The sequence below is a fragment of the Oryx dammah genome, unplaced genomic scaffold, assembly GCF_014754425.2.
Source record: "Oryx dammah isolate SB20612 unplaced genomic scaffold, SCBI_Odam_1.1 HiC_scaffold_16, whole genome shotgun sequence".
In the NCBI taxonomy this organism is placed as follows: domain Eukaryota; kingdom Metazoa; phylum Chordata; class Mammalia; order Artiodactyla; family Bovidae; genus Oryx; species Oryx dammah.
In genome coordinates this window covers 14,666,076-14,682,608 of record NW_024070200.1, presented here as the reverse complement: position 1 = coordinate 14,682,608, position 16,533 = coordinate 14,666,076, and the positions used below count along the sequence as shown (strand labels likewise).

At 36.2% G+C, this 16,533-nt stretch overlaps 1 protein-coding gene across 1 annotated transcript in view; it reads left to right on the top strand.

Annotated features, from left to right (window-relative positions):
• The window catches only part of FANCM (FA complementation group M), a 58,585-nt gene extending 44,224 nt beyond the window's left edge, over window positions 1-14,361 (top strand). The window contains exons 15-23 of the mRNA XM_040256689.1: window positions 1,164-1,255; window positions 1,354-1,422; window positions 3,083-3,211; window positions 3,931-4,087; window positions 6,258-6,364; window positions 8,230-8,754; window positions 11,097-11,472; window positions 13,083-13,374; window positions 13,958-14,361. Coding sequence (XP_040112623.1) covers window positions 1,164-1,255; window positions 1,354-1,422; window positions 3,083-3,211; window positions 3,931-4,087; window positions 6,258-6,364; window positions 8,230-8,754; window positions 11,097-11,472; window positions 13,083-13,374; window positions 13,958-14,096 — 1,886 coding nt within the window. The 3' untranslated portion in view covers window positions 14,097-14,361. The remainder of the gene's footprint in view (window positions 1-1,163; window positions 1,256-1,353; window positions 1,423-3,082; window positions 3,212-3,930; window positions 4,088-6,257; window positions 6,365-8,229; window positions 8,755-11,096; window positions 11,473-13,082; window positions 13,375-13,957) is intronic.
• The last annotated feature ends 2,172 nt before the right edge of the window (window positions 14,362-16,533 follow it).

Here is a 16,533-nt window from a genome sequence, read left to right as displayed (position 1 = left end):
CTTCTGTTTGCCATGAAGTGATGGGACTAGTTGCCATGATCCTAGTTTTTTGAATGTTGAGATTTAAGCCAGTTCTTTCACTCTTCTCTTTCACTCTCATCAAGAGGTTCTTTAGTTCCTCTTCGCTTTCCACCATTAGTGTGGTATCATCTGCATATCTGAGATTGTTGATATTTCTCCCAGCAGTCTTTGTTCCAGCTAGAGCTCCATCTAGCCCAGAATTTCGCATGATGTACTCTGCATATGTTAAATAAACAAGGTGACAGTATACAGTCTTATCCTGCTCCTTTCTCGATTTTGAAACAGTCAGTTGTTTCCTGTCTGGTTCTAACTGTTGCTGCTTGACAGGTGTCTCAGGAGACAGTTAAGATGGTCTGGTACCTCCTTCACGAGGTACATTTTCTACTTTCTTTGTTACTGCAATGTTGTTAAACTTTCTGGCACTATAGTAAGATTTCTTTTTCCTATAATTTCTAATAAGGATTTTCTTACTTCTTTAAGCTGTCACCCATGACCTCCTCAGTGGCCATTAATCTTCTATAAACAACTCCTTTGAGGCTCTTCAAACTTTCACAAAAACTCTCCTCAAAAATTCTTTTAACAACAACAAAAAAAGTTCCTTTAGCTTCTGCCCACTCATTAGTTCTAAAGTTATATCCACCATTTAGGTTTTTGGTAATTAATTTCCTATTTCCATGCACCAAAATCTGTATTATTTTATCTCTGGCTGCATAACAAATTTACTGCAAACTTAATGGCTTAAAACAGCATGTATGATTTCACCGTTTCTATAGACTAGGAATTCAAGCATGGCTTGGCCGGAAGTTCTGACTCCGGATAGTTTATGAGGTTGCATTCAAAGCCTTGGCCAGGGCTGCGGTTATCTGAAGGCTGGAATCAGCTTGGCGGATCACCTTGCTGTTGAATAAGAGGCCTCCATTTCCTGCCATGCTTTCCTCTCCATAGGATTACTTCCTCTGTTCTTACCATATAGCATCTGGCTTCCTCCAGAGTGAGAGATGCAAGAAAAACTATCTTTGAGACTGAATAAATGTTGAGATTGCCAGGAACAATTTTTATTGTACCCATCAATAAATTAGATACTTGTGATTGGATAAACTTAAATCTGTTGACCAGATTCATTATCTTTAAATAAATTATAGATGAACAGTTATCAAGCCATGAAAGTGAAGATGATGCGATTTTCCGAAGAAAAAGTAAAAAAACAAAAGGAAATGTTTTGGAGTCCCCCGAGGTGAGTTGGTCAGTAATCACAGTAGCAAGACCATACAAAGTTTCTTGTTTCCCTTAAAACTTTTTTTTTTAACTTTTTACTATGTCTGCTTTATCTAGAATCAGAAAAATAGCGAAGTTGATTCTCCACTTCAGGTTGTCAAAAAGCGCAGGGTTCCTCCAAACAGAGTAAGTAAATAACAAATAATAAATAGTAATTTAAATCTTTTTGAGAGAAATATTACAAGAGAAATATGTGACTAGTTGAGCATAGCTAAATTTGATCTTATAGGTATATGTTTAACAGAAAAAGAGTAAATCCTCAGTGACTAGAATTTCTGTTTTAATTTTAAACTCCTTCAAAAAACTATTCCTATTTTTGTCAGTACACTCCAGCAATTCAGGAAACATTGATTAAATACCTACCCCGTATCTACTGTGCAAGATGCTGGGGATAGTATAAAGAGTATTTCCTGGTACTGTTTTAAGTGTATAATCTAATAATAGGAAGGATAGATAAGTAAATGGATAGTTTCCATATAATTTTTTAAGTGATAAGAGAAGATAGAACTTAACCTAGACCTTGGGAGTTCTGGCAAGCTTCTTGAAAATAACACCTTAAATAAATCTTAAAGCATACATATTTTAGGGGGAAAGAAAGGAGAAGGGAAGGCATTCCCAGCAGCTTAAAGAAGGATACAGAGCAGGGAAACAGCATCTCTTGTTGTGGATTGTAAAGACAAAAAGTACCAGAAAGTAAAGCTGGAGGAAAATCTGGGTAAACTTTTGGAAGGCTGTATTCGTTCTTTTGCTTACTGAATGAGTTTGAAAGGAGGAGTCCACAATGACTGTTTGGCTTTGGCTTGGGCTTAGGTGGCAGATACGTCATGTTTTTAGGGGGAACAAGAAAGAGTGGTGAGTCCAGTGCTGAACATGTTCGAGTTTGAAGTCCATGTGGGACAGTAAAGTGACAATGTCTGGCAGGCATTGACAACTATGAAAATGTGAAAATTGGTCAGTGGGCACATCTTAAGGCTTTAGTATTCATTTGTCATCAGTTTATAGCTGATAGCTAAATTTTGAGACTAGGAAATCTTGTGTGTTTTAATTCTCTAATACTAACTAGTATAATTTGTGCCAGATTAATTAAAAATGCAACCAGCCCTCATTAACTTTGTATATAAAACTCCATTTAAAAAATTGTTCTAACTTGCTACTTTATCTAAAATGTCTGATTGACTTACTAGAAGTGAATTAAAATATTGATAATGCTGTAGCTCAATCCACCTTAACCTAAAATTATCCCTGTTACTTGAAGTTATTTTGATAAATTTCTTTTGATTATTTGGATTGGTTTTATATTATTCTGTAAGAGACACTGTGGTAGGCTTCATAGTCAAAAGATTTGTTGTTACATTTTTTTCTTAGTTTGAAAGGGCTTATATATGTTTGAGTTGATTCTGATAGCTATATTTATAGACAATTATTTTTTGTGAAGCCCTTCAGGATCTTTTAAAGGAAACAGTTAAACGAAAAATATAAACATTCATCAGATACATTCAATTTCATATAAAATTGAATGAATACTGTATTTGTATTACGTATATTACCTAATTTATTATTTTATTACTTAGAATTATCTAACTTTTAAATTTTTAAATATTATGTATTTGTGCATACATAAGTTGAGAGCTGAGTTGTAAGAGCATTTTATTTTTCTAACAAGAAAATGTTCAGTTAACTATTTAAAAGGAAAAAAATGACAGTAGAAGCAACAACCCTTCAGAAACTCATTAAGATACAACACTTAAATTATATTTTCTTATGAAAGAATTTTATTGAATTATAGTTAGATTTATCATCTAGTGATGAGAGCGATAATTTTCACAAAAGAGATACACAATCAGAAGACTTCAAGGATCATAAGAGGAATGCCAAAAGAAGCATCAAAGTCCGAAAGAGACAGAATCACCTAAAGGTAAACTTTTTTCAGTTTCTTCTTTTTATATAAATATACTATATATTTTTAACTAGTAAAGAAGAGTAGATTTTACATAGAAGTAGATTTCTCTATAATTTCTTTATAGGAAAAAAACAAAACTTAAAAATAATTTTGACCCTAACTTTACTCTCTTTTACTAGAATTAAAAACTCAAAGTGTGGTGTCTTAGATTCTCTTTGTATTTTGAAACTATCTTGCAATGTTGTGTTATTTCGAAGAACTAAATGAAGAAACTTTAGTGTACTGAAGATGTAACATTCAAATCGAAGAAAATATAGACAGACATCTGAATTTTAAAATATTTGCTTTTATAATATTTACATTGTTTTTCTTATCTATATCCAATATTCAAATTTTTGGAAAAGAATTCTTAGCACTTTTTTTTTTCTGATCAGTCTTTTTGTGGTACTGTATTTTTCCTGGCAAAAATGAATTAGCTGAAAGACTCAAGAGACTTTATTGAAGAAGCATTCAGCAAGCAGACATGCTGACCTGTAGTTTATTTATAACAATTAAAAGAAGACATTTTAAAAAGATATGCTACTTTATCATTTCTTCTCACACTTTTCTGTTTTTATTATTTTTTTATCTTAAAAGCACTGGCAAGAAATCCATTTTCCAAAACTGTTTTCAGTTATTTGAGGACATTAAATGATTTTCTTAAAGGCACTTTCCTGTTTTCTCATTTATCTTAGCTCGTAGCTAGGAAGTTTTTAGATGAAGAAGCAAAACTTTCCCAAGAAGATGCAGAATATGTTTCATCAGATGAGAATGATGGGTCAGAAAATGAACAAGACTCCTCACTCCTTGACTTTTTAAATGATGAGACTCAATTGTCACAGGCTATAAATGGTAAATGATACAATAATACTTCTTTTTCTTTTCATTTTCAATGCTTTTACTGTGGTTATACTTAAATATTCTAGTAATTTTCCAAAGAACCTTGACTTTAAAGGGAATTCAATTTGACGTGTGTAAAATACTTGGTTATTTTCATTCAAATTCTGTAACATTTTCTTTATGTGAGAGTTGCTTGTTTATAGCCTTCTACTAATTTTAAAAATTACTACTTCTGGAAAACATTCTCTAGAGACCTGGCTGGCTGTCAGTTGTTCATTTAAATAAGTATTTAATGCCTGGTATGTGCCTAGCATTCTGTAAGGTTCTTGAGAAAGCTATATCTGTGAACAAAATGGACAAAACGCCCTGTGCTTATGAAGCATACATTAGAATGGAAGAAGAGAAACAATATACACAATAACTAAATTATTTAGTGTAAGACAAATTTACAGAAAAACAAACACAAATTGAGTAAGATGAAGATTTGAAGTGTCAGGGGTTGGGGTATTAAGCTGTAAATTTGAGTAAGGTAATTAGCGGTTGACCTCATTGAGGTGACATTTGTCCAAACTCTAGGAGATGAGAAATTCAGCCATGCAGTCTGTTAAAACCAGCTGAGACACAAAGCTAAATTTATTAAATTCATCAAATAAAGGAGACTACTTTTAGACTCAAATAGTGCTTGAGCAGGTCTTCTGTAGATGACTCAGACTGGCTGCAGTGGAAATGGGAAAGACTGTAGTTGGCTTTTCTGGATGCTTATCTTTCAGAAATCTTGCCATTCTTCTGCTCCTCCACTGTCTCATATGACTTAAGATGGCAAAGTTTCCCAGGGTCCACGACTTTAAAGAAGGCTTTAAATACAAGAGTCTCAGAAGTGTGTTGCTGATACAGATATGATTTGCAGAATACGGCTGCTTTCCCAGGTTTATAGTAGAATCTGGTGGGAGAATGTTGATGCAAAGATGACCAGTGTAAAGGCCCTGAAGCAGGAGTGTGCCTGGCGTGTTCAAGGGAACATCATTATGACTAGAACTGAAAGGGAAGAAGGTGGGTAGTAGGAAATGAAATCAGAGGGGTAATGAATGAGCAGCCAACTCATGTTATTTTGTTTCGCTCCAGCTTCTGTGTTGAGAATGGCCTACCTGGGAACAAAGGTAGAAGAAAGGACCATATAAGAGGCCATGGCAGTAATCTAATCAAGGAATGATGGTGGCAGTGAGAGGGGAGAAAGATTGGGTTCTGACTGTGTACAGCTGATGGGATTTTCTGATGGATTAGAGAGACAAAAGGCAATGGCACCCCACTCCAGTACTCTTGCCTGGAAAATCCCATGGACGGAGGAGCCTGGCAGGCTGCAGTCCATGGGGTTGCTAAGAGTGAGCAACTTCACTTTCACTTTTCACTTTCATGCAATGGAGAAGAAATGGCAACCCACTCCAGTGTTCTTGCCTGGAGAATCTCAGGGATGGGGGAGCCTGGTGGGCTGCTGTCCATGGGGTCGCACAGAGTCGGACATGACTGAAGCAACTTAGCAGCAGCAGCAGAGAGACAAAGAGGGAGTCAGTGGGCTTGAGCAACAGGAAGGACTTCAGTTGCTGCTGTTGGGAAGGTTGAAGGTAGCTCAGTTGTGATAAAAAATAGGGAGACCTGAAACTCCATTTAAACACAGTATTTTTTTTTTCACAGTATGTTTGAAATATGTAGGATTTCAGAGTTGTTTTTTTTTTTTTAAAAGAAAATCTCAAAACCCACATTGTTTTTTTTTTTTCATGCCTCATTTCTTAGGTACTCTTTACTATATAACTTTAAAAAATAATCGGCCTATGATTCTCACATGAATTGTGCTTTGTAAAAAAAGCCAGATTCAAAAGGTTACATACTATATTGTTGTTTAGTCACTAAGTCATGTCCAACTCTCTCCAACCCCTTGGACTGCAGCCTGCCAGGCTCCTCTGTCCATGGGATTTCCCAGGCAAGAATACTGGAGTGGGTTGCCATTTCCTCCTCTATGGGCTCTGCCTGACCCAGGGGTAGAACCCAAGCCTCCCACATTGGCAGGTGGGTTCTTTACCAACGAGCCACCAAAGAATCGCGAATCTGGAATAGGTCAAAGCTAAATACTTATTTACTTTTCTTTTAAATAATTTTGGTATTTGAAAATGTTTTTACCTTTATACAGATTCTGAAATGAAAGCTGTTTACATGAAATCTGTGCGAAGTCCATTGATGAGCAATCGATACAAAATGGTCCATAAGAAACATAACAACATAAACATTTTCTCCCAGGTATGAACTATAGAAATAGTGGAGAATTTCTTGGTGGCGATGTTGGAATATATTCCTGTTAATGAAGCCTTCATTTTGTTTCTAAAACTCCATCAGAACTATTTGCAGTAGTTTCTGCCCTGAGTAAGGAAGATGGACTACATGAATTCTCAAAATCCCTTTCAGTCATAATTTGATCACATTTTCCTTTTGTTAACTTGAGCTAATTAGAATATACTCTGAATTTGTTTTCCAATTAGAGTATGTAAAGGAAGTGAACAGAACTTTATCATCTACTAAAGTTTCAACTCTTCTGTTGTTATATTTCTCTTAGAAATTAATTTTTTCCAGTAAAATAGCATATCAGAAAATTATAGTTTATTTGGAATCAATTTTGTATTAGTCTTATTTGTTTATAAATTGCCATATTTAGCTCAGAAATATGGGCATTTTTTAATGATCATTCTTATCTCTGTACTTTCATTGTATTTATTATATAGTGTTTTATGAATTACTTATCACAGTATTTTCTGAATTACTGTTCATTTCTCTGGCTACTTGCATTAGACTATAAATTTCTAGAGGGTAAATCATTATTTTTTTTTTTATTCCCAAACTTCCTATTTTCTTCCATTTTAAGAATATACTCAGAAAGAAGATGTGGTATATATAAAAACTGGAAGTTTACTCAGCCATAGAGAAGAATGAAATTTTGCCTTTTGTGACCACATGGATAGACCTAGAGCTTAGACCTTATGCTAAGTGAAAGAAGTCAGAGAAAGAAAAATATTGTATAATTTCACTTATATGTACAATCTGAAAAATAAATGAACCCCATAATAAGGAAATCATAGACACAAAGAGCAATCAGGTGGTTGCCAGAGAGATTCCTCTCTGGTGATTAAGGGATACAAATTTCCAGTTGCAAAATAAATGTCATACCTATAAAATGTACAGTGTGGAGAATATAGTCAATAATTATGTAATATCTTTGTACAGTGACAGATTGTAACTAGACTCATCCTGGTGATCATTTTGAAATGTATGTTATGTAACAGAACTAACATCATGTTGTAGGTTAATTATACTTCAAAAACTAACTCATAGAAAAGGGGATCAGGTTTATGGTTATCAGAGGCGGGGGCAGGGGATGGTATGGGGGAAAGGGGAATTGGATGAAGGCAGTCAAAAAGTGCAGACTTCAGTTATAAGATAAGTAGTTACTTGTTACGGGCTTCGCAGGTGTCTTGGTTAGTAAAGAATCCCGCTCAGTGCAGGAGGCACAAGAAACGCAGGTTCGATCCCTGGGTTGGGAAGATCCCCTGGAGGAGAAAATGGCAACCCACTCCAGTGTTCTTGCCTGGGAAATGCCATGGACAGAGAAGCCTGGCAGGCTACAGTCCACGGGGTCACGAAGAGTCAGACAGGCATTCACACAGGCACAGACCTGAGCATTCACACAGGCACAGACCTTGGGATGTAATGTACATGATAAATATAATTAATACTGCTGTATGTTAAATATGAAAATTGTCAAGAGAGTAAATCCCGAGAGTTCTCACCACAAGGAAAAAGTATGTTTTTCTATTTCTTTAATTTTGTTTCTCTATAGATGAGGGCTGTTCATTAAATTTATTTCATGATGTAGTGAGTCAAATCATTATGCTATACACCTTAAACTTATACAGTGTTGTATGCCAATTATATCCCAATAAAACTGGAAGAAAAAAAGAATATGCTCAATAAAGAGTCAGTTGAGCAAGTGACTGAATTAATAAAGTAAATGAAACAAATATTCAGAGAGATATCATGAACTTAAAAGAATAGGTTAAAAACATGCTGGTTTTATGAAGTTTATTATACTCTTATTTGTGCTTTTATTGTAGATTCCTGAGCAAGATGAAACCTATTTAGAAGACAGTTTTTGTGTTGATGAAGAGGAGTCTTGCAAAAGCCAGTCAAGTGAAGAAGTTTGTGTTGATTTTAACCTAATAACTGAAGACTGCGATACAAATGAGAGTAAAAAATATAAAACCCGACGTGCAGTAAAGCTAAAACAAATGAAGATGAGACAAAATTGTGCACATTCAAAAAATAAATTATCCAGAATTATTTTACTGGATGATTCAAGCGAGGAGGAAAACGATGTAAAGGATAAACAGGAATCCAGGACTGTGGTTAACCCAAGCACAGTGCCTTCTGGGTCTTCACTGCAGTCCAGGGACCACTCTAATCCAGTTGGTAATCAATTGCTAAACCAGAGACGACAGACATCACCTAATTTAAAGGTTGCCGTTTCTGACGTCTCAGACTGCAAACCTCAGAGCCGTACTAACATGGAATCTGCCTCATCGTTGTTCACTACTGTGAGTGCACAGAAAGACTGTAGAAAGTTTCCAGCTCAGTTGAAGGTATGAATCAAACTAGAAAAAAAGCCTTCATACATTTTCCAAAAGGTTTTTTTTTTTTGTTTTCCTTTCTTTTGTGTTAAATAACAAGGTCAAAGAAAAATTAACAATAGAATTCTTCAGACAAGAAATCAGCATACTAAATTATATAGCTAATTCATAGGATGCTTGTTTTTTTTAATGTGTTAATAGCTTTCTTAAGAACACTGTAAGGAAACATGCTTATTTTATAAAAAGAATATAGGAAATTAGCTTCTTGCAAGGTAACAGAAATTACATGCTCAGAACTAGTTTCCCCAGATTAACTTTTCTTTCCCTCTCTGAAGGCTTCAGGTATGTAACTCTCATCTACTTACTGGGGAGAGGAGGTTAGGGGCCTGATTTTCTTCCTTTGAATTTCTTTCCTTCCAGAATGGTGATGTAGTTTACTTTCCAGCTCCTGTTTATTTTACTATTGCTGAAGTAATCCCCAAAACTATTTTCAGTTTTCAGGAGTTTATAGTTGCAGTAATTTTGCTAAACCAGGAGTTAAAGTGACAGTAATAGGAATCCCTAAACCTAGACTTCTGTTGCTCTCTTACTCCGGGTGTTTTAGGCCATTCCACCTTAGCAACATGCTCCAGTGTCCACACAGTGGCCCTCAGATTGGCATTTCCGTACATTATCTCCAGACTTTTTTTTTTTTTCTTTTTGCATGAAAGTATTTCTGGAAGGCATAATTAGATAAAGTTGACTAGATTGTCTTATCAGTAGATTGGAGAACAACAAAGTACTTCATTTCCCTGAGCCTCAGAATTATCAGCTCTAGTAGAAAGATAGTAATCCCAAGGGTCAAGGTAGGTAGTACTTACACAATACTTTGAAAACCAGTGAGCACTCTCTGCATTTCTACTTTAGCATGCTCCAACCAAAAAACATAGATACACCCTAGTAATATTTTGAGGACTGTGAAAAAGGATAAGTAAATTTTTACAGAAGTCTATTAAACTTCTATCATCTAGTGCATGGTACGTTCTTCTTCCAATTAGGAGGGGAAACAATTTGAGGTAAATTTGAAAAGACAGAAAATAAGTTAAATATCCTGTCAAAAACTGATACTGAAAATGTTAATATTTACCTGTCACATATATTATATACACAGTGTTCCTTGTTCGTCATTTGCCTTTGTTTTGTTTTTAGTAGTTTTTGCCATAGAAAATTTTAGCTTTTTTATAGAGTTGCAATTTTTTTCTTTAAGATCAGTGTTTAAAAAGCCATTTTGTATTCAAAGATAACTAAATATTTCTAATATTTTTTGTTTCTTTAGTGTCATTTTTTCCTTCATTAAGTTTATTATTTTTCTTAAAAAAATTGAATATTAAATGCATTTTAAAGATTATTCTGAGTGATTAGCACTTCGTCTTTAGCTTAGAATATAGAAAGCTGGAAAGAATGTTGCTCCCATCCTTGCTTGCAACAACAACAAAAAAAGCCAGATAATCTACAAAATCATAAGTTTATTTGGATCTGAGGTTGCATGGCAACCAACTAGCCTGATATCTAAGGAAAGACAAATGCCTCCAAGGAGAGACTTGCTGAGTTGGAACAGTCACTGGACATTGTACAATCTAGTAAGGAGACCTCAGCTAAAACTTTAATGAATTGCTAGTCATCAAGTGTTCACAGAAAAGATTGAGAGAGGAAAGCTCCTTCGCAATGCAGGCTGTGGGCAAGTGGCCAGCAGCTGCTGTGGGAAAGGCACCAAGCCCCATCTAGTTCCTTCTCCCAGCATTCCCCTGTGGAACAAAAAGCATTTAGCCACTAGAGGAAGAATAACAAACTCTGTAGTCCCCAGGGCCTAGGTGAAGACCCTTTGCAGAGGAAGAAAAGGAAAAAGAGAGAAACTAGAATTAAGGAGAGGAGAGAGCAAGTAGAAGATTTAGTTGAACAGGCAATGGCTGAGGATTTTCCAAAAGCAATGAACTTTGGCATACAATTATCTGAGTCTCTGTTTTCACTTATCATGGGTGTTACCTTGAAGTGGAATCCTGGGCCAATTCCTGGGTCATTCTTTAACTTTGCGCATTTGCCAAACGTTTCCAAAGTGGCTGCATCATTTCATTCCCACCAGCAATGCCCGTCCCAGTTTTTTTCACATTCTCATCAATGCATTTTCCTTTTAGAAAATGTCTAGCCATCCTACTAGGTGTTAAGTGGTAGCTAGGGGTAGCTTCATCTACACAGTACCTTTGGTCCTGTTGAAGGAAGAAGAAAAAGTATCAGTGAGAAAAATCAGCCTAGGTGTTAGAAGTTTATGGCACCAACATATATGTAATTGATGGTGATTGACGTGTTCTGCTTTTCAGGGTGCTAGTGCTCTGGAGGATGCTGGCACTTGCATGCCATGCTGTTCCAACTCACGACCACATTTGGCTGACACACATGTGTCTCTACGACTGCCCCAGGAAGGCCACAGAGCTTGTATTCTTGTAGATAGTCGTGAAATCGTTTCTGGTTCAGAAGTAGTTTCTTCCCTAAGAGCAATCCATGGCTTACAGGTAGAGGTCTGTCCTCTTAATGGTTGTGATTATATTGTGAGTAACCGCATGGTGGTGGAAAGGAGGTCTCAGTCTGAGATGTTAAATAGCATCACTAAGAACAAGATCATCGATCAGATCCAGTACCTACAGAGCATGTTTGAAAGAATATGTGTGATTGTGGAAAAGGACAGAGAAAAAACAGGTTTGTATTTTTATAAGGCTGTAAAGGAACTTGACTATTATTTAGTTCATTATTCTACTGTCAGGATGTGGGAGGCTCTTAAAATGTGAATACCTGACTCGTGAATATTTCCATAATGTCATAATATTTTTCATTAGTCACTGTGTTTAAACGCAGCTTACAAGAATCGAAGAGGGTGAGTTGAAGGCAAGTGAACCAATCATAAGTCTTTTTCTGGGAGGAGCCCTGGGAAGGGTACCAGAAATAAGGCGGCAGTGTGAAAGAGGAGGATTCAGGTGTTTAAGAAGGTAGAATTAGCAGGAGTAAGTGGAAGCAATCAAGAATTACTCTTGAGCTGACCAGTTTTTTGATTACTGGGCAGTCAGGTAGTGGTGCTGTTCTTTGAAATTATGAATATAGGAGAAGCAGCAGATTTGAGAGACTACAGAGGTGTTTAATGTTGAATACATTAAGATTGAATTCTCAGTGGGTCACTAAAATGGGTGCCTAGGATATTTTGGAAAATGCAGGCTTGGAGCTTCCATTAGGGAGGGAGTTTTATGGGTAATGTTTAACTGTATAAGGGCATCTCTGAGACTAGTGAAAAGATCACAGGATATGGAATCAGAAGATGCTCTGAGTTTTGGTGTCTTCTATAGCTATGTGACATTCCATTTGACAGTTAACTCCTCTGAGGAGTTAATAGTATACTTTTCCTAGTCATCCCATGGTGTTACAAGAATTCAGTGAAATCATGCAGCTGAAAGCCAGTATGGAAGAATTCAAGGATTATACAGTCATTACGTATATAAAAGGAAATTATGTAAAACGTTGGTTCAGGAATTGAGCAACGTACCTTTTAATCACCACTGTCATTATTGAACCATATGATCGTGAATAAGTCACTCTATCTTTCAGTAACCCCAATCCAATTTCTTTTTTCTTTTTTGACAAATGAGGGCTTTAGATTACATGATCTTTTGGGTCTTTCTAGTGCTAAATTTCTATAATTTACTTTATACGAACATACCCTTTATAAAGGAAATAGATTTGTAATAAAAAGGAAAGTAATGTGACAAAAACTATGGAAAAAAAATCTTTTTTTTTTTTTTTGGCATAAGGAAGAATGCCAAAAGAAGGATGTAGGTAGACATGGAAAGGAAATGAATGAGGAGAGTAGGGAAGAGTTAAATTAACAGGCAAGAGTTAGAGATATTATAATGGGTGTGGAATGTATTAAGTTATGCTTGAAATAAATAGATAAGAATTTTATATCTGTTAGAAGTATTACTAAGTGAACGCTTCAGCAATGCTAACATTACGGATTTGAGACATGAATAATATGGTCTTGGCCATCAGGAATGAGTTATCTAGAAATATACTTTCTCCCCTGTCTACTCACCTTCTGTTGATTCTAATTTAAGACAGTCATAAAGACAGTTTTCCCTCTTCTCTCTCTCAGATAGTTGAGAATCGCTTTAAATCTTTAGCAGTAGGATTTCTCATTAGCATAACGTGGCACTAGTTTGCTTAATGATACAGATCTTGGGATTTTAACAATGTATAGTATTAACAATTCTACTTAATGTAAGTTACTAAGGTTTGCATTTTCTTAAATATAAAATATTTAGGAGACACATCCAGGATGTTTAGGAGAACAAAGAGCTATGACAGCCTGCTGAGTACCTTAATTGGTGCTGGGATCCGAATTCTTTTCAGTTCCTGCCAAGAAGAAACTGCAGATTTGCTAAAGGAATTGTCTTTAGTGGAACAAAGAAAGAATGTTGGCATTCATGTTCCAACAGTGGTGACCAGTAATACATGTGAAACTCTTCAGTTTTATCTAAGTATTCCCAATATAAGTTATATAACTGCACTGAATATGTGTCACCAGTTCTCATCTGTGAAAAAGATGACAAACAGGTATGTCTGTTTTAATATTTTTAAGTGGTTACTTTAAAATTGTTCTAAGAGGAATTTCATTGGAATTTTCATATTTTTTAAAAGTAAAGAGGTATAGTGCCAGTTAGATTCATTCAGTAAAGACTTTGCTTGTCACCGCATTAAGCTGAGGACATTCATGGGGGGAGGGTCGGTAAAAAAGGTAAGCATTGTATTTGTAGCTTAGAGCCCTATGGGGAGGTAGACAGCACTTATATTTTGACCTTGCATTCTAACATTTCTGGGCTGTTTAGTTCTGTAACTAAAAAAATGTTCAAATTGAAAGTTTTACTAGGTTTTAATGACTGTATTGCTTGAAAATCAAATGAAGGTATTAGCAAATAGGTTAAACTACAGGCCCAAATAAGATGTTGAAATTATCATTTTAAATGATTTCAAATATAGGAAATAAATGTGCTTTTATTTAAACCAATGCTAAACACATTAACTGAATGTAGAAATCTGGGGGAAAAAAATATTCCCTTAAAGGCTTTTGTTTGGTGTTCTTTAAACAAAAATATTGAATTTTATAAGTCAGAAGTTCAAGTCTATTTTTATTTTTCAGCACACCTCAAGAAATTTCAACGTATGCACAAGTAACTCATCAAAAGGCTGAGGAGATCTATAGATATATTCACTATATATTTGACACGCAAATGTTGCCAACTGATCTTAACCAAGGTAGTATTAAATCTGATACGTGATCAGACTGCTCAGGTTGGGTTACCAGAGAACAATACAAAATGCACTTCAATAATCATTGCTGCAGTTTATGATTATGTTTAATACATGTATATGAGAATATTGCCCTATTGTTTTATACTGTGTACATTTTTATTTGTATAGAATATGTAAATTATTGAAAACGTGTTTAATAATTATTTTGGTTAATTAGATAATGAAACTTTCTTATTGAATAAAAAGTTTACTTAAGGTGCTGTTAAGAAATAAAAACTAGAGTAAAAGATGTATTTTAGAAATTTTCCAGAGATTATAGTGCTGTCATTGTCATTTGTTAGCATTATAGGTTGATGTATCTGCTGCCAGCTTAATGGTTGTAAATTTTTTCCTATACATATACAATATTGCATAGGCATGGGTGGTACATGTATTGTGAGATAATGCCCCAGAAACTAGGAAAAGTCAAAATTTTAACTGAATCCTCAGTTCAGTTCAGTCACTCAGTCGTGTCTCTGCGACCCCATGAATCGCAGCACGGCAGGCCTCCTTGTCCATCACCAACCCCTAGAGTTCACCCAAACCCATGTCCATCGAGTCGGTGATGCCATCCAGCCATCTCATCCTCTATCGTCCCCTTCTCCTCCTGCCCCCAATCCCTCCCAACATCAGGGTCTTTTCTAATGAGTCAACTCTTCACATCAGGTGGCCAAAGTATTGGAGTTTCAGCCTCAGCATCAGTCCTTTCAATGAACACCCAGGGCTGATCTCCTTCAGAATGGACTAGTTGGATCTCCTTGCAGTCCAAGGGACTCTCAGGAGTCTTCTCCAACAGCACTGTTCAAAATTATCAATTCTTCCACGCTCAGCTTTCTTCACAGTCCAACTCTCACATCCATACATGACTACTGGAAAAACCATAGCCTTGACTAAATGGACCTTTGTTGGCAAAGTAATGTCTCTGCTTTTGAATATACTATCTAGGTTGGTCATAACTTTCCTTCCAAGGAGTAAGCATCTTTCAATTTCATGGCTGCAGTCACCATCTGCAGTGACTCTGGAGCCCAAAAAAATAAAGTCTGACACTGTTTCCACTGTTTCCCCATCTATTTCCCTTGAAGTGATGGGACCAGGTGCCATGATCTTCGTTTTTCTGAATGTTGAGCTTTAAGCCAACTTTTTCACTCTCCTCTTTCACTTTCAAGAGGCTTTTTAGTTCCTTTTCACATTCTGCCTAAGGGTGGTGTCATCTGCATATCTGAGGTTATTGAGATTTCTCCCAGCAATCTTGATTCCAGCTTTTGCTTCTTCCAGCCCAGCATTTCTCATGATGTACTCTGCATATAAGTTAAATAAACAAGGTGACAATATACAGCCTTGACATACTCCTTTTCCTATTTGGAACCAGTCTCTTGTTCCATGTCCAGTTCTAACTGTTGCTTCCTGACCTGCATATAGGTTTCTCAAGAGGCAGGTCAGGTGGTCTGGGATTCCCATCTCTTTCAGAATTTTCCAGTTTATTGTGATCAACTGAATACTAATAGCTGTCAAATTCTAGTAGTATGAACTCCAGTCTATACTACTTCTTTTGTTATTGTTGAAATATCAAAGAAGTGATATACTGGAGTTGGAAAATTTCAGTATAGGTTGAGCTGTCAAATGCAGACTGTCATTGTGACCCATTACATTGCATCTGTGATGCTACTAGTATTTTAAGATGGTTCCGTATTATTACCTGCAACGAGTCCCTTCCTTCTAGTCAGTGTACTGCTAAAGCAGTCTTTAATTATGGATATGTTTTCCCCACTTAGGGTCCTTTATTCTTTGTTTGCCTTATTTTTATCTATTACACATTGTTGGGGAGTTGAATCAACCTGACAGCAGAGGGTTTCACTTAAGACTGGGCATGGACTTCAAAGCTGATCTAATTCAGATTGATTTTCTCTTTCCTATCAGACGATGAAAGTGAGACAGAAACAAGTGACTTAAGTATAGACTGGGAAATCCAGAACAGGAGCTCGAGAACTAGATAGAGTAGCAACTGATTGTGAACTTAGCTCCTTTAAGACAGTGTCTAAATTCTGAATTCTTCTAAAGCAGTTGATCTCTTCTTTCTGATGTTCAGTAATTTTGTCAAATTTTTCCTTTACAGAGAGTAGAGGAAGTGATATAAATTATTGGCTGATGTGCGATTTTCATATCTCTCAGGTCCAATTCATGCTTTAGTATCTCACTGTGCTGTGGTGGAGTGGACTTTCTGAGCCTTTCTCCCTAGTGAGCATGATTCTTAGCTTTGTCAGGTAGGAGGAAAGGGGCTTCTCTTTCTGGTTCCAGTGTGCTGTGTTGCTGCTTCTCACACTACGTGGTATCAGCAGCTGTGCTGGGTAGGGCCGTCTGGTGGAACTCTGTGCCCCAGCTACACCAGAAGCATGCAGCCCCCTCAGCAACCTCACATTGCCCTGG